General features: G+C 48.5%; 1 protein-coding gene across 3 annotated transcripts in view; it reads left to right on the top strand.

Annotated features, from left to right (window-relative positions):
- ARRDC1 (arrestin domain containing 1) overlaps positions 1-26994 on the top strand; it is a 58007-nt gene that overhangs the window by 18970 nt on the left and 12043 nt on the right. For all 3 annotated transcript variants that reach the window (XM_077305671.1, XM_077305672.1, XM_077305673.1), the window contains exon 2: positions 8898-9008. In XM_077305671.1, the coding sequence (XP_077161786.1) occupies positions 8898-9008 (111 nt within the window). The remainder of the gene's footprint in view (positions 1-8897; positions 9009-26994) is intronic.

The following is a 26994-nucleotide window of genomic DNA, read 5'->3' on the forward strand; positions in this document are numbered from 1 at the left end:
ATGTCAGATTCGCTTTATTGTTTTGCCCAAGTGGGTCGTTGGCACACAACGGCATGTTTTGCAATTAAATGCTTGGGTCAAAGCTCGCTCTCCCCCCCACTCTGAATGTAGGACAATAGGACACCTCATTGTTGGAGAGCTCATTCTGTAAGCCCTTTTGGGGAGAGGCCTGCCTTCTGCATTTCAAGTAATTCCAGGGGGGCTGGAAGCTTTTGAATGGGACTGATCTGAATTAGAAAATGGTGACTGGGCAAAATGGCCAAAGGGATTTTTTTTTAAATTGCCAATGCTCCATCACAGGATTCAAGAAGAGCTGCTTGTTAGTATTAAACGATAAAACTCTTCCTGGACTGTACTGAGGGATGCCAGTGCCCAGGTAGGACCTGGGGATTCTCTGGTTTTACATCTCCGGATCAGAACAGAGATCAGTTCCCCTGGAAAAAAGAGATGCTTTGGAGCAGGTACTCCAGATGGTCCTCCAGATGTGGTCCTCCAGGTGTTCATGGACCACAATTCCCTCCAGATGGCCTGTGTTCATGGCCTGTGGTCCTTCAGATGTTCATGGACTTCAATTCCCATGAGCCCCTGCCAGCAAATCCCAAGCTTGGTCCCATAAGTCCTTTCCGGAAGGCCAAAACAGGCCAGGAAAAAGGGTCCTGCCTCCCCCCATTTTAGCTGTTTTCTTTATTATACCCAGCTTTCACCTATCACTTTTACATCTGCCTAAAGCCCTTTTTGATCTCTTGTTATTCATGGTTGTAGGTGTGACAGTAGCTAGTTTAGTGCCTCTTGGATTCCAGCCCTCTGGTCATTTGATGTGGACCAAAAGACCAGCTTTAGCAAGAACTTGGAGATGCTCACATTGTTGTTTCTTCAATAAAGAGATTTTTCTTCAACAAAGTCCACTTGTTGGGAACAATTGGGTGGACTCTCACAAGAAGACAGGCAATATTGTGGTTGCCTAGCAATTTCCACACTGGCTGCTGCAGGGGCCATGTGTTTATTAAAGGTGCAGATACAGCTTCTTTAATTTGGGGTGTTTTAACCAAACTCCGTTTTTGATACATATTGTCTGTTTGTGATTCCCATCTCTGGATTTAAGTGTACACAGATGAGGCCACTTGGAGAATGAGATGTATTGCCATTTAAGTACCTATTGTGCACACAAATATATTGGTATTATTATTTATGTGTAAGAAACCTGCACAATAGATTTGTATAATATTTTATGGGGCTTTGCATGCGCAGTATGCATATGAAGCAAGCTGCAGGCGGTTTTCCTGACACCAGAGACCCATTCCTTCTGCTGTGCTGAAGTCCTGCCCCGTCCCTGCTCCCCAGCGCCTGCGTTCTTTTATCTTTCTCTGCTGCTGTGGCGATGAGTGTTTTTACCCAGCTGCTGTCCGCGATGCTAACCTTCTGCGATATTCATTTCCAGTTCTTCAGAGATGGGCCCATGCTCTGAATGGAAATGGGGAAATCTTTGTTTCTCCCTAATAGAGCCTGAACTGAATTGATTCAGCAGTAGGTTCAGAACGCATGAAAGAGAATATATCTTCACACAGTGGATAGAATGGTGAAATTTGCAGCCACTGCCTTAGGTGGTCCTGAAAGAGGGATGGAGCAAATAAACCAAGGACAGGCCTTTCTGTGTTAGGGATTCCCAATCAAGGTTCCATGGGAGCTCCAGGGATTGTCTATTGCCTTTCCCTTCCTTCCTTAATAGAGTCGGCCTCAAGATAGGGAACTGGCCACACCCACTGCTCCTCTTCTCCCCTTCTGAATATGAAGAAGTTAACTTGTGGTTTCTGCATCTGGGAGGGGCAGAGCTGCATACCTACTCCTACCTTAAACGACCTCCTGTCTCTCACCCCCTCAAGTACTCCTAGAATCATAGAGTTGGAAGGGACCTCATGGGTCATCTAGTCCAACCTTCTGTACTAGGCAGGACACTCACATCCCTATCGCTCATCCACTGTAACCTGCCACCCCCTTGAGCCTTCACAGAATCAGCCTCTCTGTCAGCTGGCTATCAAGCCTCTGCTTAAAAATTTCCAAAGATGGAGAACCCACCACCTCCCGAGGGAGCCTGTTCCACTGAGAAACTACTCTGACTGTCAGGAACTTCTTCTAGATGTGGAGAGGGAATTTCTTTTGAATTAATTTCATCCCATCCCTCAAGCCTGTCTCTTAATGTGGGTGGTAATGTCACTTTTGGGGGCATGGGAGACTGTGGCAGGGAGGAATGGCTAGCTGACATCACTTCTGGGGCACCTCAAGCCTGAAAGATTATTTCAGGGGCTCTTCCACGATCAGAATGTTGACAAAGGCTGCTCTCGCTTTTAGCCAGGACAGCAAAACGGTGTACCAAAATGCAGTGTACCTTTAATCCTTGGATGTTGGGGGTCAGATGAGAAGGAAAGGGACTTTGGCTTCTGGACCTCTGCAGGCAAACTTCCCAGGTGTTTTGAGACACTGAATGGTCCTGTTGGTGCATCCTTAGGTTGCGCAAGCAGCAGGTTGCTGTGCGGTGTAGACAGGAGCCAAGCTACTGGGACATCGCAAACTTGAAGCGTTTTCTGTGCCTGTTGCTAAGAAACTGTGCCTGTGGCAGTTTTTCCAACAAAGATGAGGCTAGTCTGGCAAGAAGGGAATGATTCTTCCCTGTATTTTGCAAATCCCCCCTCCCCTGAACAGATACAATGCTTTAGCTGTTTCCGTTCCTTTTGCGCGTTTGCATGCATGTACATACGTAGGTATGTTCTCTCTCTCTCTCTCTCTCTCTCTCTCAGCAGTCAGGCTTTGCAAACATTCCTGAGCAGGGTTGGGTGGCATTCCACTTTCCCAGGTGGCCTTATCTCCCCACCCCCCTCCTGGCTCGGCAGAATGCTGATTAGCGCTCCAGCAGGCTAAAAATATAGGTGGGTTCACACATGCACTGTACTGCCAAGTTCGGGGGGTTGATTTTCAGCCATGGATGCAGTTTCGTGTAGGCAGTGATGTCTCTTCAGCAGATGTCCATTTTTACAAAAATGTTACGCGACAGCCTAGGGCAGTGGTTCTCAACCTTCCTGATGCCACGACTCTTTAATTGTTTGACCCCCAAAGGCAGGGGTAGTCAAACTGCGGCCCTCCAGATGTCCATGGACTACAATTCCCAGGAGCCCCTGCCAGCATTTGCTGGCAGGGGCTCCTGGGAAATGTAGTCCATGGGCATCTGGAGGGCCGCAGTTTGACTACCCCTGCCCAAAGGCATCCCAACCCCCAGGTTGAGACCCACTGGCCTAGAGGGTCAAGCCCATTTTTGTGTGGCTTCTAATGGCACCTGGAGGGAAGCTGAATTCACCCACTGGTCCCAGCATTCGCCTTTCTGATGCGGAAGAGCCGAACCCCTCTTCCACGTAACTATTTTGAGTGTCTTGGGGAATAGTTCTTGTGATGGCTCTCTCAGGATTTCGGCATTCGGCATATCTGGAGTGTCGTGCGCAGTTCTGGAGTCCTCACTTCAAAAAAGATGTGGACAAAATGGAGAGGGTGCTGAGGAGAGCGGTGAGAATGATTTGGGGCCTGGGGACCAAGCCCTAGGAGGAAAGGCTGAGAGACCTGGGAATGTTCAGCTCGGAGGAGGGGAGGTTGAGAGTGGACATGATGGCTCTCTTGAAGTATTTGAAAGATTGTCCCTTAGAGCAGGGGTAGTCAACCTGTGGTCCTCCAGATGTCCATGGACTGCAATTCCCATGAGCCCCTGCCAGCAAACGCTGGCAGGGGCTCATGGGAATTGTAGTCCATGGACATCTGGAGGACTACAGGTTGACTACCGCTGCATTAGAGGGGATCAGGAAAAGATTCCCGTTGACAGCAAAGACTAGGACGTAGGCATAATGGGTTTCAAGTATGTATAGAATTTTTTTATTTATTTAGATTTGGTATTGTCTATATATTGGGGGTGGAGGGAATCACAGTTCAGCAGTGGAATAGGCTGCCTAAGGAGGTGGTGAGCTCCCCCTCACTGGCAGTCTTCAAGCAGCGGCTGGACAGATACTTATCCTGGATGCTTTAGGCCAGTGGTTCTCAATCTTAGTGTCCCAACCCCAAGTGGGGTCGCCAGGACAGGTTGCCACCATGGCAGCGGATGGTGGCGGCAATGGCCAGTGGCAGAGCCATGACACTGTCCACCTCCATGCCACCTCCAGATTGTTGAGCGCGCATGCCCCTGCTGCCGCTGCAGTTGAAGTTGTGGTTGAGAACCGCTACTTTAGGCTGTTCCTGCATTGAGCAGGGGGTGGGACTAGATGACCTGCATGGGCCCCTCCAACTCTATGGTTCTGTTATTCCCCCAATTCCAGCAGTCTTGGAGCCTGTTTTTCTGGAGTTCTACTGAGGTCAGTTGGACTTGCTTTGAAGTATGTGTGTGCAGGGCTTAGTTTTAAAGCATACATTCAATTAACCTTTTGAAGGTCAAAGGCACCTCATTTTTTGTGCAAGTGCGCTGCAGTGGCAGACACCGTGTCAAAAGAGGCATTCTCTATGTGTGGAGGGGAGAATGCCTCTTCAAGGATGGTTCCTGTGGTTTCTGCAGTTTTTTTCTCTTTATTTTCAAATGGCTGCTTTGTTAATTAAGGTCACTTTTAAAAAATGGTCCAGAAGCTTAATTACTTGATTTAAATGTCGCAACTATTGGTAGCATGACAATTACAAATTATATAGCATTTAGCTTATTTAATCTCATTGCACAGTTACTGCCTGCAGGCTTGCATTTTTCAAAGGCAGAAAAAGAAAAAGATGGGTCGGGGGGGGGGGTCGGAAAGGGAAGCAGCAGATGTGATACTGCGAAGCAAATAAAACAGCACTGCAGAACTAGGAGATGATATAGGTGGGAATCTTGTTTCGCCTTCCTTTGAAAGCCACTCTAAGAATATTAGGCTTAAAGGAGCTGTTCACCCATTTAGCAGCAAGTCAAGCGATTAAGATCCACAGTGTGAATTGCAACCCGCCCCTTCTCTCAACATTTCAGGAGACACCCCGTTATGTAGGTGGGGCTGAGAGAGCTCTGAGAGAACTGAGACTGGCCCAAGGTCACCCAGCCGGCTGCACGTGGAGGAGGAGTGGGAACTCAAACCCGGTTCCCCAGATTTGAGTCTGCTGCTCTTAAGCATGCTGGATGTCTGGCATTTGAAGGCATTTATGGTGGGACTGGAAAATAGGGATAGAGGAGGCAAATGGAATTACTCTTTTAGAGGGGCAACCTCTAGTGGGCAGTGAGCCCAAAATAGATGTTGGAGAAGAGTTCTTTCAGGCTCCATGGAACATGCCTTGTGGAGGCCTCACTTCAAGAAGGACGTAGATAAAATTGAAAGGGTACAGAGGAGAGCGACGAAGATGATCTGGGGCCAAGGGACCAAGCCCTATGAAGATAGGTTGAGGGACTTGGGAATGTTCAGCCTGGAGAAAAGGAGGTTGAGAGGGGACATGATAGCCCTCTTTAAGTATTTGAAAGGTTGTCATTTGGAGGAGGGCAGGATGCTGTTTCTGTTGGCTGCAGAGGAGAGGACACGCAGTAATGGGTTTAAACTACAAGTACAATGATATAGGCTAGATATCAGGAAAAAAAATTTACAGTCAGAGTAGTTCAGCAGTGGAATAGGCTGCCTAAGGAGGTGGTGAGCTCCCCCTCACTGGCAGTCTTCAAGCAAAGGTTGGATACACACTTTTCTTGGATGCTTTAGGATGCTTAGGGCTGATCCTGTGTTGAGCAGGGGGTTGGACTAGATGGCCTGTATGGCCCCTTCCAACTCTATGATTCTATGCCACAGCTCTCTGTGTGGTGTCACCATTTACACCATTTACACCAATTACACCATTCCCGAGGGCCTGTCTGGCATGGGCCAGAGCCCACGTCTGCCTGAACCACGCAGAGAGGTGAGATGTAAATGTTTTAATAAATAATTAGTGGAAGCCCTGGCTGCCATGTGTTTGGCTTCTTGGCTAGGCACAAACAACAGTTTGAAAACGGATGCTGAATTGCACAGATGTTCTGTGTGATCTCGCAGAACTCGTGTGGTGGGTGACTCAGCCTTGGGTGAGATGTCTTAAAAGTTAGCACGGGGGTGCTGTATAAGACTAGCAATGGGAAGGGTTGCGGGGAGTTAGTGCCATGTTCCTTCAGAATCCCACAGAGCTGGAAGAGACCACAGTCCATTCCCCTCCCCATTTCGGGGAATGAAAAATCACACCCTCCCAACAGGTGCTCATCCAAACTCCTCCTAAAAACTTCTGGTGAAGGAGAATCCACCACGAGGAAGTCCAGGTTCATGATGCAACAAAGGCAAGCCATGGTGAAGCCGGCTTTGAATGTCCCTTGCCTTGAAAACCCTACAGCAGGGGTGAGCAAACGGTGGCCCTCCAGATGTCCATGGACTACAATTCCCAGGAGCCCCTGCCAGCGAATGCTGGCAGGGGGCTCCTGGGAATTGTAGTCCATGGACCTCTGGAGGGCCGCAGTTTGACTACCCCTGCTTTAGATAATGGGCTGGAATGTTGGATAATTAGCCATCCATTGGGACACAATGGCAAATTGTAGTTTGTTCACCCCTGCCCTACAGGGTCGGCTGTGACTTGACAGCAAAGCAAAGAAGTAGCCAGTCGCCTAGCGAACTGCACCCAACCTATGAAACAACATGCTAATTTGCTTGATTCTTCTGCCCCCAAAATCTAGCTTTTCTTGGGAAGGAATTTGGATGCAGGATTTCCCTGTGTTTTTAATGAAAGTTCCGGGAGCAGGGTAATGCAAAATAAGCCAGAGTCTTCGGAGGGAGGCAGAACCAGCTGGGCTGGTCAGAAGCCAGTCAGAAGGCAGCTCTCCTAGTCTCCTGTGAAGTCCATAGATTTCCACCTTGTGCTGCATCGGACTTTGCCAGAGGGTAGCTACTGGTCTTCTTGATGGAATGTGGCTCTGGGAAAGGCTTAAATTGCCATTTGCCTATGCTTGGTTCTGCAAGGAGCTAAACAGGTATGAGCCAAGGTTCCTCTTGTCTCCCAGGGACACGACTGCTTAGTTTTCTTTTTTTATGGAAGCAGAAAGATCAGATCACAAGAACTACGCAATGGAAATCCGTTGGTGGAAGAAAACTAGCTCTGGCACTGCTGTTTCCCTAGTTTAATTGTTTTTTTAATGCAATCACGTTCCTTTGGGGGAGGGAGGTAATAGAAGTGCAAAGTCTAGGGCGTGTGTGGTTGAAAACAGTGGAAAGCTGTTTACCCAAGGCCCCGAGGCTAGAACGAGCTTGCCTCTAGTCCGGAGTGCACTTCCGCATTGTAGTCTGTATGTCTTCTTCCCCCAGTGGGTTAGCAGGCACGCTACTACAGGGTGGTTTGAATGCCACAGCGGTCTGCAACAAGCAATTTGCATTTTAAAGATGCATTTGCAACATGAGACTATTCCCTTTGGAGAGAAATCTATCTAGGGGCTTTGATGGGCAGCATCAGTGCCCTTGGGATGTTACACTTCATCCTTCTGGGGACAGAGAAGAGCTTTACTCGCTTCCCTTATCTGTGAAGCTGCAATTTTGCTGGAGGACTTTCATTCGGGAAGCTGTGTATGCATTCAGAATTTTTTAGCTCTCCACTAGACAGATGGGTGTATGGCTATCGCTGTGGTTTTTCTGGTTTCTCTAGAACAGGGGTAGTCAAACTGCGGTCCTCCAGATGTCCATGGACTACAATTCCCACGAGCCCCTGCCAGCGAATGCTGGCAGGGGCTCCTGGGAATTGTAGTCCATGGACATCTGGAGGGCCGCAGTTTGACTACCCCTGCTCTAGAATGTCAATTTCTATGTGTGCTGAAAGAGGAAAGGAACAGCCAATGGGCAGGTTTGCTTGAATCTCGTTTATTTATTTATTGCTTCGATTTCTATCCCACCACTTCCTGTAGACTCGTGGCAGCATACATATAGAAAAGTAAAAACCCCCAATAAAGCCAATCGACCCCTTAAAAGCATAAGCACAAGACAGCGGCGTAGTTCCCGATCTTCAGCCAATAACCACAGGGTGCGGGTTCGTATGATGGTACCATGTCGGCTGGAGGAGGGGCCTCAGTTGTCCCTGAAACCCGGCCTCAACCAAAGACCTGGTGGAAGAGCTCCATTTTACATGCCCTGCAGAACTTAGGCAGCTCCATCAAGGCCCTCAGCTCTTCTGGGAACTCTTTCCACCAGGTTTGGGGCCTGGACTGATTAAATCCCTGGAAATGACAGAACATGCATTTCTGGCTACTGTTGTTACAAAAGGGAAATTTGATATCCAAGAAATAATTCTAGGTCATTCGAATTTATAATTGCTATAAACATATCTTTGCCAAGCATATTATGGAAGAATGTGTACAATTGGTTGTTATTTAATTCTTTTGTTATCTGTTTCTATTATTTAAATTTTTACTCTTAGTCTGTATAATTGTTATTACTCATTTCTTTATTTATAGACTCTACCTTTTATTTGCCATTAAGAGTTTTCCATCTGAATTTTGGAAGGCCAGTAATTCTGGGGAATCTCCAGGCCCCAGCTCTAGTGTGAGAGAACCTGGGGGGAGCTGAAGCTAGGGTGGGGGGAACTGCACAAGCCTCTTTTTCCATGTCTCTGTGTTGTGTCCTGCCTGTTGAAGAGGCTAATCCAGATGGTCTCAGTGCAAGCAGGAGAGTAGGAGGGGAACAGTTGCTTCACTTGGCTGCTACTAACCTGTTAACTGTTCGGGATTTTTTTGCTTTGTCATACAGGGCAATTGTGAGCACTGCTGAGATGAGTGAAGACCAGGAGATCTCAAATGTTCTGTATGACTACAAAGGAGCCTGCACAGTTGTTCTGCTGGACCTAGAAATGTGACTGTCAATTTCCCTTTCTTCTAGCCATCAAAGTGGTCTGCGTGGGCTCCTGTGGGGTGTCAAGCAAGATCAACGACACAGCATGGACGGTGGAGGAGCAGTACTTCAACAGCACCCTGTCCCTGGCAGATAAAGGTACGGTGGAGGGAGGGGATCTATGGATGTTGAGGTTTATCTTTAGCATCTGTTGCGATCTGGAGTCAAAGAAGATCGCAGTCGGGTCTCCCAAGTGTTGCTCTTGCTAACTTAGCAGCCGCAGGGTTATCCCAGTTCAGGTCAGAAGCACAGCTCGGGGGGAGGGCTATTTTCACTACCTTAAATACCCCACACTCAGAATGACTCTACCTCAAATGCCCCCACCCCAAAAATGAATCTCTGCAGTGAGCAGGGGGAACATGGGGCTTGCTTGTTTGTCTCTTTTATGGTGCCCTTCTTTGCAAGTGATGGGTATAGGCTCATATAAGCAAACAGTGAATCTCTCCTGTCAGAATTAGGGTGGGTGGACACCCACAGTGGCTACTGTGCAGGAAAAACCATGCTGGATTCTGAGGAAGGTTGGATGCTGGCAGGGGGGTTTAAGAGGTGGTAAGGTGTCCGGGTCCCTCGGATGCTGCTGGCGTGGGATGGGCCGGAACGTTCCAAGATGAGTGCTGCAACGTGCTGATACCACCCAGAAGTGCCATTGTCAGGGGGCAACATACTGGCTTTGGGGCAATACTCCATTGGGCAGTACTCTGTAGAATTTGCTTTCAACCCTGGAGTTTTGCCCCAAAACCAGAGTGTCGTCTTCCCCTCATGACCCCTTGATGATCCCGGCATGCCCATGTCGCTTCCAGCTGAAACCAGCATGCTGTGATGTTCTTTCAGGTTCAAGGGAGTTGGGGGGGGGGGCATGTCTGGAAAGCACGGCACCCCCACCTGGACCAGCAGGCCTGGGAATCTTAAGAGTTGGGACCTCTCAGAGATATTTCCTAACAGGCCAGAGTTTGGCCACCCCTAGACCTTGAAAGTACAGTGGACGTTTGAGACATTTTCCTGGAAAGCTTTTGTCAAACCGCTTTGTTTGTTTGCTGTTTGTGCTGTGAATTAATATATACAGTGTTGATGCCCCGCATATCCTTTGGGTTGGAAGGGCAACCTTTAAACAACAGAAATAAACGAAGCATCGTGCACACAGTATGCATGCACAATTTGGAAGGGCGTAAGGAACTGGGGGAGAAGGCGACAGTTTGGAAATCCCATCTCTGGTAGCAGCATGAAAATACTTGTGCAGGCAACACTTGGTTCCTCTCTTGCCTCCACTGGCTGGGATCCCTCACATACATGTGTGTGTGTGTGTGTGCACGTGTGTGTGTGTGCACACGCGCAAGAAACCCATGGCAGTCTCTCCCCCATTCCCCCCTCCCTTTGCATCACTTTCCTTTTCCCATTATGCTTATAAAGTATTACTAGTAAATAATATAGCCCTAGGGGCAAGCGGTGGGATGGCTGCTGGAACCACTTCTGTTGCGGGCCGGCCTTGTTCGATGGAAACGGAGCGGCCTGTTGAGATCGTACTTGGCACTCCTCTGTGCTGGAGGGCAGAAGGATCTGGCTTCTCTCCAGACGCTCTGGCTTTGAATGAATGTTGCCTTCCACTGGCTTGGCGAACGGTGCTGAAAAAAACGGCAACAACACTCGGCGCAAATAATTCACGAGGCGTTGATTTGAAACCAGCCGAGGAAAACAGTGGGGCTTTGTAGTAAATGTGTGCTGGTCGGGGAGGGGGCAGGGGATTTCAGGTGACTCATTGAAAATTGGGAAACAGCCCTGGCTGCTTCTTCTGAAGCACAGGCCTTTGGGGGCGGGGAGAGCAAGGAGGTTTTAGTACATGGCCAATCTGAAAGGCTGTTGTCATTATCAGTCTGCAAACAAGACTAGGTGGGGGTTGAGGGGCTGGCTTATGTTTCAGGACTGTGGCGGTCCCGGGATCTTGTGTGTGCTGACAGAGACACACCCCTCTTTTCTAGCAGCCCTGGTAGGAAATCTTCCCACCCCCTGTCACAGCCTACTGCAAACACAGCTTCTCCCGTTCCCCCAGAGGTTTTGGAAAACGCTGCAGTAAACACACCTCAAACTGAATCTGGAATGCTGCCTTTTGGCAGTGAAGGGAGCTGCTGAGAGGCTGAGACAAAGTGTTTTGGGGAGGGGATGGAGCACTTGTTTTGCCTTCAGCAATACCCATTGGGTTGCCAGCTTCAGGACAGGAAGAACCTGGACATCTGGGGAGCAGGAGGATGGAACTGAAGAGGACAGGGCTTGGGGAAGGGACAGACTTCAGTAGTCTACCCTGCAAAGCAGATGTTTTCTCCAGGGCAACTGATCTCTGTCACCTGGAGATGAGCTTTAATTCCAGGGATCCCAGGTCCCACCAGGGGACTAGAATCCCTAAGTAAGAGATGGTGATCTGACATGCTGTTCTTTGCGATGCCTCTTTCTGCCTCCTCTGTGCCCTTCTGTCTATGAAAGATACTGAGTGACAGACTTGTGGTGAAGTCTTAATATCCAGAAAATTAGCAGAGTGCCTGGTTAGGCAGGTAAGTGCAGCATGCTTGCTTGCTTATTTATTTACACACAGACACATGCACCTCCCTCCCTCCCGGCTCAGGACAGTTCACAGGGAACATGAAAACCAAATCTGGACCCAAAATGCGTGTCGTGTGAAAGCAACAGACAATAAATAAATGCACCTACTCCGGTTGTTCTATTTAACTAATAGAACTGGTGTTTATAAGGAAACTTCATTCTGCGCGTAAAAAGATAAACGGATGGTTTCTATCCCATTCTAAGTAGCTGGATGGGGAGAGATGCTGGAAGCATCTCAGTTACCCATCATGTTGCAAGCATGAAGGACAGAGGAGGGAGGGAGAGAGAGAGAAGCAGGAAACAGGAAATTAACCCTTTCAGACAGTGGTTCTCAAACTTCCTAATGCCGCAACCCTTTAATACAGTTCCTCCTGTTGTGGTGACCCCCAACCATAAAATGATGCAAGTGTTCTTTCACAGAAATTAAACCAAAACTCACCAATGGCGTGAAGGTCTATGGTTCGTGATTTTATATAAATGGTTTTGTTTTTTTCTGGGGTTTCTCAGTTCAATTCTGCCTCTTCTCCCGCCATACTGATCTCGCTCTTTTCCGCTGCTCCAGACAGATGAACGCTCTATCTTGATCTACCCTGCAAGGCTGTTGTGTAGGTGGCACCCCTCCCCCAGCCAAGCTGCTTGCCCTGCCGCTACCCCTGTGAAAGGGTCATTTGACCCCCAATGGTCTCCTGACCCCCAGGTTGAGAACCACCCCTCTAGGGGCCGGTCAGTGAGATTAGACAGGTGAGTGATCAGTGTTCCTATCTATCTCACTAACTCTATGGTAAAGAGAGTTACCGTAGCAAGTTGAGACAAGAGGCATCGCACAGGGCTTAACTACCAACAGTCTGTCAGGTAGCACCAAGTCGCCGATAGGCATCTCAAGCCACACAAGGTGATGCCATGTCTCTCTCTTTCTCTGGGTGTGGTGGACTCTTGAGTAGGACTTCCCTGAAACCTCTAGGCGGGCAGTCACCTGTCTGGTGCTTCTTGCGTAACTTCTGGGTTTCTTATTCCTTCAAAAGGAATTTTTGATTAGCACCTTAAAATAAAAGTCCCATGTGGATCGCACCAGAACTGTCTACCCCACCCTTCATTTTTGAATTACTTGGTAAAAAATGTTTTAAGGAGGGTAGCTATTGGAGTAGGTGGGCAGCAGAAATCAGCAGAGATCTTGGCAGCGCTTTAAAAATGAACATGATGAGTCCTGGAAAGCTTGTGGTAGAATAAACACTTGTTCATCGTTCAGATGTCATAAGACTCCTGTTTAGTCTGTTGCAGCGAGAACAGCTGTGGGTTTATGTATACATAAACCAGTACGCTCCTTCTGTGCTTTTGCAAGCAAAGAGAAACTGCAAACAGCTGTATTTTGAAGCTTGGGGGAAATTAGGAACATGAAATGCTAAATGGTTGCATTGGGGCATCCGATCTGCACTGCGATTCAAATCTTATTATGTAGTTGGTCATCTTGAATGTACCTGAGGGCATCTGATTTTTTTTTATTTGTTTACATGAAAACAATGGCGGAATGCAAGGAAAAATCGGGGCAAAGCGTGAAGAGGAGTGTCAGCGTTGCCTGGAATAGGTCTTGACGCTGAGCCAATTCCCATTAACGTTTGTGGGAGAAAGCTTCAGTTAGCAAGCCTGGTTGGGAAAGGACACATCCTGTTTCCTGTTTTAAGAACAGGGGCAAGGTTTGCACCCACCTCCAGCTCAAGTTCATCCTTAAGCACTCCTTGTTGCTTCCTTCCATGTTGGCCCAAGTGGTCAACTGGGAAGGGAGTAGGTGTTGCGAGATTTTTTTCTGCCTGTCCCCTGACTTCCTTGTGGTTCATCTTCCAAGGGATGGGTCCATTGGGCCCACTTCTGCACAATGTTTCACCGAGCTCAAGATGGAAGAAAATTTTAGCTATGGGCACACAGCATGGTCTCGTTCTGCCTTTGCACACACCCCCATCTCCCAAACATCCTTCACAATATGCCTGTTTTGCTAATCAGCCCAGAACTTTTCAAGAATTAGCCCAAGCACCATAAGCAGTTTGATTACACAGAGCTTCCTCCATCTCTAAAGCTGTTTCCTAAACAGCCATTGGGCTAAATCAATCTCTTGGTGTGATTCAGCGAGGCTATGAAGTTCTTGGCAGAGAAGCTACCAGTTACAAACAAGGTGTGGTGCATGAGTCACTTCACCTGACCTGGAAACGGGGATGATGTCAGTGGAAGAATGGGAGTTGGGGCCCTCAGGAGAAGAGCAGCATCATGCTGGTGTTGACGTTTCATGCGTTTGGCTGAATGCCAGGCATCAGAGATGGATGAAATGAGTGTTGGGAGACAGCTTGGCTCCGTCGTTGTCAGTGCTGTTTTCCCAGAAGTCCTGGGTGTTGGTTGCCCCTTCTCCAAAATGCCGTTTCCAGGTTTTTTTGGAAAGTGGCCCTGGCAGGTGAATCCGCTTTGTCTCTGCGTACTCTCTGCTCCTGCCTGAATTGGCACGCATTATGATACTGTCCGTTCTTTGCTCCCTACTGAAAGAAGAATGAAGGCCAGTGTCACAGCAGCAAGGGCTTGGTCCCCCAAAACTGCCTTCAGATGTTGGCTGGCCACAAAAAGGCAAAGGTCCAAATCTGATCCTTGGCCCTTGCCGGTTAAACATATATATGTTTGCTTGACGGTGTTTAAGTGCCCAGGCATCGTCAGGACCTGAGGCAGGTAAGGATTACAAATGCTTTACAAAAGTAATCTATTTGCTGGCAGAGTTTAAATTTGCAAAGGTGCTGGCCACTGGCTACTTAAAGAGTAGACAGCTTTATTGAGAACAGAAACCACTTTGTAAAGACAGAGAGGAGAGAAAGAGTTCTAACAGTTGGACTAACTGTTTTCTTCAGGTGGCAAACAAGGAGGAAGTGTGTTCAAAGGCAGAAGAGCTGGGTTTTCTTGTACCTTGCCTTTCACTACCCGAAGGAATCTCATGGCTTACGATTGCCTTCTCTTTCTCTCCCCACAACAGGCACCCTGTGAGGTAGGCAAGGCTGAGAGAGCTCTGAAAGAGCTGCGATTGGCCCAGGGTCATCCAGCTGGCTACATGTAAGTAGGGGGAATCAAACCCAGTTTTCCAGATTAGAGGCTGTCATTCTTAACCACTTCACCAAACTGGCTCTTTGAGCAGGATATCTCCAATTGAGTCAATCCGGACTCAGAAGCAAATCATTTGAAAAATACCAGGAGGTACTAATGCTAAGTACATATCTCTCCTGATGTCCCCTGTAGGATATTTTTTAATGTTCTGTTGAATCATGCATGCTACAGATCTTGCATATTCCCACACCATTAGGGTAATTAGGACAGATCATTATACATATAAGATAGAGACCACACCTGTAGCCTTCTAGCCTGCCTCGAGGTTCTCTGTAAATACCTCTGTTCTACACATACCCTGGAAGACCCCAAGGGTAGGTTGCCTGCTCCTTCCCTTCCAGGAGGCTGTTCCAGAGCACAGCGACATTAACCCTCAACACCATGAGCTGTCACAGACCCATATCTTGCAGAGTGAGGAAGCTTTGTGGAGTCCCTGTCATGCTAAATGGGTTCAGGCTGGGTGAGAAAGGCCCTCTGAGAATGTGTGTGCCAAAGATTTCAAAGAGAGGCATCAACACCAGAGCCAGCTTGGTGTCCTGGTTAAGAGCGGCAGCCTCTAAGCTGGAGAACCGAGATTGATTCCTCGCTCCTCCACATGAAGCCAGCTGGGTAGCCTTGGGCCATTCACTGTTCTCTAAGCCAGAGGTAGTCAACCTGTGGTCCTCCAGATGCCCATGGACTACAATTCCCACGAGCCCCTGCCAGCAAATGCTGGCAGGGGCTCATGGGAATTGTAGTCCATGGACATCTGGAGGACCACAGGTTGACTACCCCTGTTCTAAGCCTCATCACCCTCACAGGGGATTTGTTATGGGGCGAGGAAAGGCAGACGATTGTAAGCCGCTTTGAGACTCCTTCAGGTAGTAAAAAGGTGGGTACAACTCCCCCCCCCTTCTTCCACCTGAACCAAAATGCAGTGAGCTGAGATTCTCTGGGGACAGAGCAACGTTGCTGTAGACTTCTCTTTGCCCTGGGAGCATGAGTGGAGGGTGGGGGGGACTGGCTTGGTGTGCGAAATAAAGATTGCAAGGGTGTGAGGCACTCTGCTTACTGTCTCCATCATACTAGTTGCGGCCCTTCACAACACCAGACCTGAAGACTTTCTGATACCTGAGTGGTCGTTTGTGTGTTGATTCCAGGCTTCTGATGTCTCTTAAACTGTAGATAATATTAATGGAAACATGCCACCAGGAATACCCCCTTGGGAAGAGATTATCGCCATATAAGTGTGCAGTTAACAGGCTGTCCGAAGAGGCAAAAGGTCTCCCAAGGGCTCGAGGAGCCTTGGCACAGATTGTCCTGGCTGTCTGCTTGGAGTCTTATGTCAGAGTTTAACTTTTCCTGGCATTCCACGGAAAGCTGATTTACTGGCCGGGAGGGGAGCGGACACTGGATGAAGGAGCTGGCTTGGATACACTGCCATGGCTTCTGCACCATCCAAAATTTCCCAGATGAAAAGGAGGTATGCTTGGGACCCCTGATGCAGTGAGACTCACCAATTGTATGTCCAATAAGCATGTAAATGTGGGTGTTTCCCTCTGAACAAAACAGAACTATGCATTTAATGAAGCGGAATGTTAGAGGGGCAGAGGCAGGCTGCCTTGCCGTTCAGGTTGTGTTCCCGGCACAACAACAACAAAAAATGCATTTCCTTTTCACCAAGAGTGGGCGGTGCCCTTTTGCTGGAACAGGTTTTTCCCCTGCATCACTTTCAGGATCTCAAATGAAGAGGCTAGGCAAACTTATGTAAATGTCCCTGTTTATTCTCTAACCCCTGCAGCTGTCTCTTGCTTTGGTAGGCCGCCTTGGTGTAAGGTGGCCCCAGACGGTGTGGCTGAGTGCCTTTCTACCCAATGGCTTTCGTCTTGTGCTTTTGAAAGCGCCTTCCCTCCAGGTGCAACTCTTCTCAGGCATCTGCTTTGTTTCCAAAGCAGGGGTAGGCAAACTGCGGCCCTCCAGATGTCCATGGACTACAATTCCCATGAGCCCCTGCCAGCGAATGCTGGCAGGGGCTCATGGGAATTGTAGTCCATGGACATCTGGAGGGCCACAGTTTGACTCCCCCTGTTCCAAAGCACCTTAAGCTTCGCTCGGTGGCCTGCTGCCCTTGTCCAGCTCACAGGGAGCCAAAGGCGATTGAGTCCTGCAGCTCTTGTGTTGCTTGCACAGAGGCCTCCCTGGCCCGAGTTCTGCACTGCCCCTTTGACCGGGGTGCCCAGCTGCTGCCTGTGCTCTTGATGAGTTCCACAAAGCAGGATGGATGTTCTCTTCCTTTCTTCCTCTGCAACCTGACCGCATCAAAGAATCCACCCTTCACCCTCTGCATTGTTCTCAAACAATCCTAGCAAAGTGAATCAGCGGGAGAACTGCCCGCTTCAGGTAGCAGCCACCTGAATGGGGCTGGGAAGGAGATGATGTGTCTGCATTGAAGTCCATGGAAACCTGGCCTTTGTCCCACCGTCTCTGCAGAGCTTGGTACACAGTAGAGGAAAAGGGGACTGGAAGTACCGAGAAGTCTGTTTTGTTAAGCCAAGTAGCGTTCAAGTGCAGATTTGCACGATGAGGCCAGAGGCCCTGACTCTGCTTGACTTTCTGAATCCTTTTGCTTGCAACAGCTTTCCTCCAGCCACTTTCTACCAGTGGGGCTCTGAGAAGAAATTCTGAGAGGAGGGAATGGGAGGAGCCAGTGGGGGGAGTGCCGCAGAATGCTAAGTGTTAACGTCAGCCTGCCTTCATTCTCTTGGAGAGCCTCTGCCAATCAAATCAGGCAATGATGAGCTACATAAAGCAATGATAGCTTTGTATGAACCTCTCCCATATAGCCTTGAGTTCTAATCCACGTTGAAAATTCAGGAAAGCGCAGAAAAAAGAGATTTTTTTTGTACCCTGCTTTTTAATAGCCAGAGGGGTCTCAAAACAGCTTACAATCGCCTTCTCTTCCTCTTCCCGCAACAGATGCCCTGTGAGGTAGGTGAGGCTGAGAGAGCTGGGACTGGCAAGGTCACCCAGCTGGCTGCATGCGGAGGAGTGGGGACTCAAACCCAGTTCCCCCTATGTTTTATCAGTTTTATTTTTGTTTTTAAATTCCAGTAATCTGGTTCAAGACAGTATAAATAAACTATTTCAACCCAGTGCTCTAAATTAGAATCCGCTGCTCTTTAATCGCTCCTTAGCTACTACACCAAGCTGGCTTTCAAAAAATGAAGGCTTTTGAAGGATCAGATAGCACAAAAAAATTGGGGCATCTGCGAGGCGTTGTGGATTCTCTGGTCTTCCCTGGAAACTGAGTCTCCCTCCCTCCCGCTGCCACATCCTCGACTGTCAAGCGTGGCAGCACTGCTGTAGCGGGAGGGCCAGCAGGACCCCGACTCCTCTCGTCTCTAATGACCCTTTGACGGGACGGTGCTGGCTAATTGTAGCTTACTGCAGGGCCAGGCTCCCAGGGAGATTGCAGACGGGCGCTTGGGTGTTTGCAGTCTGTGCCTTGCAAGTGGAGTTTAGCCAGGAATGTTAATTCCTACTTTTCAAACTGAAATGTGTTGCTTTGAAGGCCACGTTGGACTGAATCTCCAAGAAAGGGGTCCTTGAATTTTGTGTCGGGAGAAACGGCGCTTGTTGCCGCCTGGAAAAGCCTTTGCTGTAGACGGCAGTGGAAAAGCTCTTCCTGAAGTGGGAGTGGGGTGAACTTTACAGAAAGGGTTCTGGCTCCACAGTACAGCATCTGTGTGATATTCAGAAGGTCCCAGATTCAATCCCCAGCATCGCCAATTTATAAAGTGCCAGCCCCTGGAGAACCGTTGCCAGTTTGAGTAAACCAGGGATTCCCAACCAGGGATGCGCAGACTCCTGGGGGTCCGTAGAAGATCTGGAGGGGAATCCACAGCCTTTCCCCTTCTGCCTTAATGGCCTCAGCCACAAACTAGGGAACCGGCCACTTGTATTCCTCCCCCTCCCCCTGCCCCCTCTTGAGCATGAGTGAGTTCTCTCCTGCTTTCCGTGTCTGGAAGGGGATGGAGCCTGCACACTTATTCCCACCTTAAACTGCCTTCTTTCTCTCCCCATCCTCAGTCCTCCTGAATCCTGCCTGTTAACGTGGCTGGTGATGTCACTTCCAGTGACATGCCACTTCTGAGGGTGTGGCAAGGAGGTGTGGCCAGCTGACATCACTTCTGGGGATCCCAGAAGCTTGAAAAGTTAATTCAGGGGCTCCTCCATGGTCAGAGGGGTGAAAAAGGCTGCAGTAGACAGTACTGATCATAATGGACCAATGGTCTGATTCAGTATAAAGCTGCTTTCATGTACTTCAGGGGTAGTCAAGCTGCAGCCCTCCAGATGTCCATGGACTAGAATTCCTATCAGCCCCTGCCAGCATTAGCTGGCAGGGGCCTTTGGGAATTGTAGTCCAAGGACATCTGGAGGGCCGCAGTTTGACTACCCCTGGTGTAGTTCATGGTTGGGTATGTTCATGGTTGGGTAACATATGTTTGCATACACATGTCGATGGCTCCTCTTTACCAGGGTTGATCCTTATTTGATAAATCTCTATCGCTGCTCTGGCTTTTGGAGGACATCCTGGCACCTTAAACAGATCACGGAACGTTGCTTGGACGCCATTGGTCAGAAATGCATCCCCACCCCCATCAGAAGCCTAATTTCTGAGTGGTGATGAGTGGATGGCACCTTGTTGCTAATGAGCATGCATTTACACACACTTGTGAATGAGAGCTTAGAGTTGATCTCACCTGGAGGACAGTGGCTGGATGTTCTGAGTGTCTTGATCCTGGTAAATGACCATGATGCATTCTGAATGCCTGTCAGGGTTGCAGTAGAGAAGAATCGCAATTCAGTCCTTCCGTGGCTCCCCCCCCCCCCCGTCCTCAAGAGGGGCAAAAAGCAGACTCTGGAGAGTGCTAAATGGGGACACCTCAAAAGCCCTCTTTCCCATGCTGCAGCCTTGAAGCATAGGCTATGTTATGTGGTGGTGTGGAGGGGGAGAGTGTGCTTGGAACAGCCCCTGATTCATAAAAAAATGTTCAAGGTCATGGTGTCTCATCTGGTTAGACCCTAAGAAACCATGTGCAGTCCAGTGTGCCCATCCACGCACTGTGGCAGGTATGCGGAAGTGCTGAGGATACATGTAAATAACGTCAGCGATAATAAAACATTGTGATTAGGTAACGGTGTTTGTATTTGCATAGCATTCACTCGGCTTGATGGGCAGTTGCAGAGTGAATAAAACATGCAGAAAGTGAAGAGGAGTCATAAGTTATATGCACAGGCAGGCGGGACGTGTGCTTAGGGCAGTGATTTTTGGAATGTACTTTTTAAACAGCAGTAGTTTTGTAATGAGCAGTCAGTACCGACTTAGATAGACCGGTGGTCAGATTCAGCGTAAGGCAGCAGCTTCACCTGTGAAAAGTTTGCTCGTTATACTCTGCACTTTTCAGAAAACATTCCTGCAAGTAGAAAATTAGCACTTCTGTCCTAGTCGTTTCATCATCAAACTATTTTATAATTTCGTACTAAATTGCATGTCCCCCTCTCCACTCGTAACAGGGAAGCATTTTAACAGGCAGCGTTCTTAGCCAGGTACGGTATGGAACAAGCTTCACTGACCTGTTGCTACTAATAATATTACCAAACAGAGAGAAACAGACCTATCCCCTGGCAATATAATAAATATATTCATAAAAGAAAGAAAAACGTCCTTTTTTTGTAGTTTTCGTTGTTTCTTTATTCTGTAGGTAAAGGTAAAGGTATCCCCTGTGCAAGCACCGAGTCATGTCTGACCCTTGGGGTGACGCCCTCTAGCGTTTTCATGGCAGACTCAATACGGGGTGGTTTGCCAGTGCCTTCCCCAGTCATGACCGTTTACCCCCCAGCAAGCTGGGTACTCATTTTACCGACCTCGGAAGGATGGAAGGCTGAGTCAACCTTGAGCCGGCTGCTGGGATTGAACTCCCAGCCTTATGGGCAAAGCTTTCAGACGGCTGCCTTACCACTCTGCGCCACAAGAGGCTCTTATTCTGTAGGACTTCTGTCAAAACGGAATCCAGGTAATCTCCATTTTCCGTGAGATTCTTTCATCAGTGACAAGTCCTTATATATATTAATAGTATAATACTGGCCACAGGCTCACATAGGCATGGGGATACCGGTCTGTCAAACTAGTTTGGCTGCCTCCATGGGTAACGGTAATTTTGACAGTGCTACCTCCCTCTGCCTATACTTATAAAACCTCTTGTCTCCCACCCAACTCTGCTGAGTTCCCTTAGCCGTTGACGTCTCTCTTGGAGCATTAATTCTGTCACCCATCAGTTGAAGCTGTTAGCATTGGACAGCATGAATTCTTTTACGGTCTTCCATCTCCAGAGCCCGAATTATGGACTTCTGCTTAGTCCCAGAATGCCATGCACCATTCCCAGCGACTCATAAGTACACTCTTTCTTCTGTACAGGCCTTTGCGGAAATAAGAGTCTTCAGGCTTGCTTAGATCTGCCGCGGCTCTGGTTTCCTGCTCCGAGGACGTGTGCGCATGAATGCGCAAGCGTACAGGAGAGGACATGGCGAGAGACCAGCTACAGGTGGAATCCAATCCAGCCGCCTCTCCGTGCATAATGACCTCCCCTCCCCCCCCCCCAATCTCGGAGGTATTTTTAGCTGCAAGCAAATTTTCAGGAAAAGCTTTTGTGTACAGACACACTGGCTTCTTTGTTCAGGCTTCTGGGAACAAGTCAAGAGGCTGTGCAGGCTCCCAGAGCCTACCTGCCACACAGAACCCTTTTGAGGGAAGTTGCCAGGGCAGCTGACAGGGGGGCTTCTCTTTTTCTCCCTCCTTTGGCATGATGAAGCCCGGGAAGGCAAAAGAAGAAGAAAAGAATGGGGCGGCCAGGGGAGCCGGCAAGGTGTTTTGTGCGGCACTGAGGAATCTTGAGCACAGCAGGATGAGAAAGGGGCTCTTGTCTCCTCTCTTCTCTTGTCTTTCAGAAGCTGTTTAGGGAGTCTCATCTTTGGTCTGTAGGGATACCTTGCTCTCTGCTTTGCCTGGCAGTGGCTGCTTGGGAAATCAGGCGCAGAAAGCTCTGCTTTCACACTTGCAGCCAAAGATGATGATGATGACAAAGAGGGTTTTTTAGGTACCCTGGTTTTTACTACCCAAAGGAGTCTCAAGGCGGACAATCATTGTGCCTTCCACTCCCCACAACAGATGCCCTGGGAGGTGGTAGGGGCTGAGAGAACTCTGAGAGAACTGGGACTGGCCCAAGGTCACCCAACAGGGTTCATGTGGCTAAAAGCAGCTTACAGTCTCCTTTCCTTCCTCCCCACAGCAGACACCCTGGTGATATAGGTGAGTCTGAGAGAACTGTGACCGGCCCAAGGTCTCTCAGCAGGCCTCATGTGTTGGAAAGCGACTTACAATTACCTGCCCTTCCATTCCCCACAGCAGACCCCCTGTGAGGTAGGTGGGGCTGAGAGAGCTTTGAGAGAACTGGGACTGGCCCAAGGTCATGCAGCAGGCCTCTTATGTCTCAAAGTGACTTACAACTGCCTGTCTTTCCTCTCCCCACAGCAGACACCCGCGAGGTAGGTGGGGCTGAGAGAGCTCTGAGAGAACTGGGGTGTCCCAAGGTCACACAGCAGGCCTTATATATGGCTGAGAGAGCTCTGAGAGAATCTCAAGCCAGAATCGTGACTGGCTGGATGCTTGAACAGCTGCTTGAGGACTGAGCTGTGCCCGCTTTCCCATCACAATAGTGCATTCCCTCCCTACAGCACCCTTGGGGTGGAGAGTTCAGCAGTCCTCCCTACAAACCTGTTGCGTCCATCTGGCAAGGGAGAGCATATTTTACCTTGGGCAGTTCCAAAATGTTAGCGAGGGGGACTTAAGCATGGCCTTCAGCAGCTCTCCCAGACTGGCTCCAGGCCCAGCCCACTGGGAACATGGAGCCACTGGGGTCCCTTGTGAAGGAGGACACATGTCCAGACAAAGCGAAATGAGAAAAGAAATTCTCGGTAGTCCAGCAAAAATCGTGGGCAGCTTTGAACAAAGCATCTTGAAAGGGAGAAGGACGATTGGGAGTTCTCAGTGTCTCTGGCACCGGCTTCCGCGGGCTGGTTTTGGCATTCCTGAATTGCCCGTTTCATGTTGCAAGGTCACCAATGTGATTTGGAAATCACCCCTGCAGAGGACAGCTTAGCTGACTTGTTTTGCTTCTTAAATGTCTCCATCCCACCTTCCCAGATTGATTGGCTACCAATTTAATGCTTCAAATGAACATGGGAGCCGGTGGGAAAGAGAAGGAGCCGTCAGCTTGAGGGGCTTCGGCAAACCTCTCCTCCTCATCCCACCCCCGTCCGGTAATATGGAGAGAACAACAATACCGGCTTGCTTTATGAGACTGCTTGCAAGGATCACTGTGATGATACGTGCAAACTGCATTTGGCCTTTTATGCTTATCTCTGTTCAAATCCAAAACTAGCTGACAAAAAAGGGAGGAGAAAAATCCCGCATGTAAAAGAGCAACAGTGAACCAAGGCAGATCGGGCAAATGTCTTGCAGAATGAAAGAAGCGGTCACCTTCCACCTCGACGCCTTTAGTGAAGAAAGATGGGACAGATGCTTTGCAGGGATGAGTGTCCTGGCGGTGCAGCATCACAATCCCAGAGCCCAAAACCTCAGTGCTTACCCAAAAACCTCTCAGTTCTTCTCTCTTGGCTCCTGCTCTGGGATCTACTGTGTCCTGTTCCTCTGATTAGTTCACAGTTTCTCGGGTTCTTTCCCCTCATTCTAGTGGGACCAAGCTCAATGGTGCACCCAAGTGGTTAGCGTGACAAGTCAAACCAGTTTAGGAGCTGCAACGCCACTGTTTGTTCAGTCGAACATCAAGTAAAACCAAATCGTGTAATGAATGAATGGCTCGCCATTTGCTTCAGGGGTAGATGGCACCGTTAGCTTGGGTCATCTCAGGGCAGGCAAGCAGATGGATTCCCCTTTGCTCCTGGTGTGTTGGAGAGCACAGACCGAATCGTCTCGGGAGAGCACCTGATTCTTGGGGATGGTGTATTTTGAGGGAGTGCTGGATTCTGATTGGCGGAGACGCGGTTCTGGGCAGGCACCTAAAGGAAATCCTGGTTGGTTTCTGACGCAACATTCCCAGTATGCTTTCTGGATCAGGCCCAACAGGCGGAGCAACATCATCTTCAAACAGATGGCTGCAAATGGTTAAGTCAAGGTTTTGATCTGGTTTTGTCATCCTTGCTAGTTGTACTGGGATTTGTTAGCACATTTCTTGTTGTTTATTTTGCGTACGCTGCTTAGACAGCAGTTACTTATTGGCCTGGTTGATCTAAATGGAGAATTTCTCACATTTACAGGCAGGAGGAACTAACTTCTTGTGCTCTGTCCAGTTTAACCACAAACTGCTTCATTTCTCTGATTTCAAAACTCGTCCCTCTTTCCGGGGATGTAGGGCCAGAAAGCTTCCTGTCTTGGCTTCGATCTCTGCCTTTGATTTCTTGAGCAAATTTGGACTTGGTTCTAGATCTGGGGGTTCTTAATTCCTGGGTTCCGAACTGCCTTTCTTTTATCTGCCTGACCCCTTCCAAAGCGGGGTCTTTCTCTGCGTGGTGACAGTTCTCTGCTTCTGAAACATTTCTTTTGCAAAGGGCTTTATTTATTTATATTTCAATTTCTAGACCGCGCTCTCAACAATAGCCGTCTCGTGGCGGTTTAGAAGTCTAAAATCCATAAAACCACAATAAAGCTCCTAAGAATATTAGGGGCAATGAATTTTGTTTGGCTGTTCAGTGATGCTGGTAGTAACATGTTTGTGTTTGTAAATATTTTGTCTCTTGGTGTGTGGGTTCTTTTCAGAATAGCTGAGCTGTTTGGACTAGTTCTTTGTGCAATTGTTTGGACTAGGAGTGAGTGCAGTCTTGAGCCATCTGGGGATAGATGAAGTACAAATTGTTAAAAATAAACCTGCCTACCTAACCTTACATGGCAGGGCAGACCTGACATTGGGGGGTAGCTTGAAGTGGCATTTGCTGCAATTCGTCACCTGGCAGAGATTCTTGGCCCGTCTGCTCCCACCAAAAATGGGGGATTACACTGGAGGCCCCATTAGAAGAAGAGCTTTTTATTTTTACCCTGCTTTTTACAACCCGAAGGAGGCTCAAAGCAGCTTACAAACATCTTTCCTTTCCTCTCCCCACAACAGACACCCTCTGAGGTAGGTGGGGCTGAGAGAGTTCTGCGAGAACAGCTCTGAGAAACAGTGATTGGCCCAAAGTCGCCCAGCTGGCTGCACGTGGAGGAGGAGTGGGGAATCAAGCCTGGTTCTGCAGGTTAGATGCTGCCGCTCTTAAGCAGGAGGAGGAGCAGACTTGCCTTCTGCTTCATGGAGAGATGCTTGCGTGTCAGAAGGTGGCGTACTGGGGCAATGGCATATCTTGCTTAGCCCACACCCCCTAAAGAAAATCTTGAGCCAGCCCTGGGGAGGAGCACAGATAATGATCTAAAATAATAGGACCGTGCAGATGGAAGCAGGCAGGCAGGTCGGATGTCCTGAGGCTGTTTAGGGTCTGGTGGAGACAGGCCAGCCCAAACCAGAGGCCTGTATGGAAGAGAGCCTGCTGTGGCCAGCTTTTAACTCCCAAGCAGCATAAAGTTGTCAGCTCTTTTGAATTAGCCGAAGAGCCCAGTCTCCTCCTCTGTAAACGTACCTTTGATCCGTGCAAGACCCAAGGAAACTTCCTTAGCTTCTTCACAGCAGTAGCTTGTGTTGGAAGGATCCCTCTTCAAGCAAACAGTGTCCTTGGCTAAAGTAAACATTGCTTCCCAACATCAAGATTAGGGGAGCCTTGACAAGCAGCCAACTGGAATACACCCCTTGTTGTAGACTCCGGTGTGGTTTGAAGTCACTCATTTTCCTGCCCTCCAGTTACGCTTCTTCTTTTCTTCTTCTCTGATGAACAGTTTGCCCGTGAGATAGAAAATATGTTCCTGCTGCAGCCTTTCTTAACTTCTTTACCATTGAGAAACCCCTGAAACATTCTTCAGGCTTCAAGAAACCCCAGAAGTGGCAGGATCGTGCAGAATATGGTTGGGAAGCAGAGCTGTGGACACGCCCACCTGGGGCCCTTCCCTGTCCCACCCCCTCCAAGCCCATATTGTTGACATGACAATATATGGCCATACTACATGATAAATGTTTAACAATTTTTTTTAAAAAAACGTAAAAAAATGGTTAACTCCCACCCATTCAGGAAACTCTTCCAGGTCCATCAAGAAACCCCAGGGTTTCACAGAACCCTGGTTGAGAAAGAGTGTCCTAGTGCAAAATCTTGACTTCTCTTCCTCCTGGCCAAGGAACTGTGCAAGTAGCTAGACCTGCCAACAGGACTTCTCCCTAGGATGTCAAACTTGCAGGAAGCACCTTTTAAAAGTCTTCATACAGTTGCTAGTGAAGGACCACTTCTTTCTCCATGCATTAGTCCCATCCCCTTTAAGGCCATCTATCACAGTGGCCGGAGACATGTCCTGTGGCAGTGAGTTCCGCAAGGTAATTCTTCATACAATTAATAGTTTTCTCTGTCCTGATTCTGTTGCCTGTCACTTGCATTTGGATAACTTCAGTATTCCAGTACTGGAGCGAAAAAGCTCAGGTTTTGGCTTTCTCCCTCCTGTACATGATGTTATAAATTGCTTTAAACTACTTTTTCTGAACTAAAATTTCACTCCCTCATCTTAGTGCTGAAGAATGTTAGAACAAATCTAGTGAAGCGAGTTTATCTTACGTTCTTACATTCATATTCTACCTTTCCCCTTAATGGGGATCCAGAGATGCTCATTTCAATTTCCTCTCCTCCATTTCCCCCTCAGAACAACCCAGTGGTTGTTGGTCAGGCTAAGCCCAAGGTCACCAGGAAACGTCCCTGGCATAGTGAAGATTCAAATTTGGTAATCCAGCACTCTAACCACTACACAGCACCACACACCTTGCTTGGCTGGCTATGTCCAGCCTCCCCTCTGTGGGTTAACTCCCTTGTTGAATATGCAGCTCTCAGAACTTTTAAAGCTTGCTTTCCCCGAAGGCATGGAGAAAGAGGGCGATTAAAGCTTTAAAGGGCCCCATTTAATGATTGACGGGGTTTATTAGCTACTGCCTCCAAAAGACTTCAAGAGTCTGACAGTAAAAGATCAGAAGCTAAACAGAAATCACGACTATAAAATCCACAGGATGGCACAGCAAAATGGCATAATCCAGCAACAAAGTGAGAGATGTGATAAAAAAAACAGTTCAGAAAAGAGCAACTGATGCATCAAGGACAAAATCCTTCACTAAATTGCACCCATGTGGCGTAA

This window comes from Paroedura picta, chromosome 12 (assembly GCF_049243985.1).
Source record: "Paroedura picta isolate Pp20150507F chromosome 12, Ppicta_v3.0, whole genome shotgun sequence".
NCBI lineage: Eukaryota > Metazoa > Chordata > Lepidosauria > Squamata > Gekkonidae > Paroedura > Paroedura picta.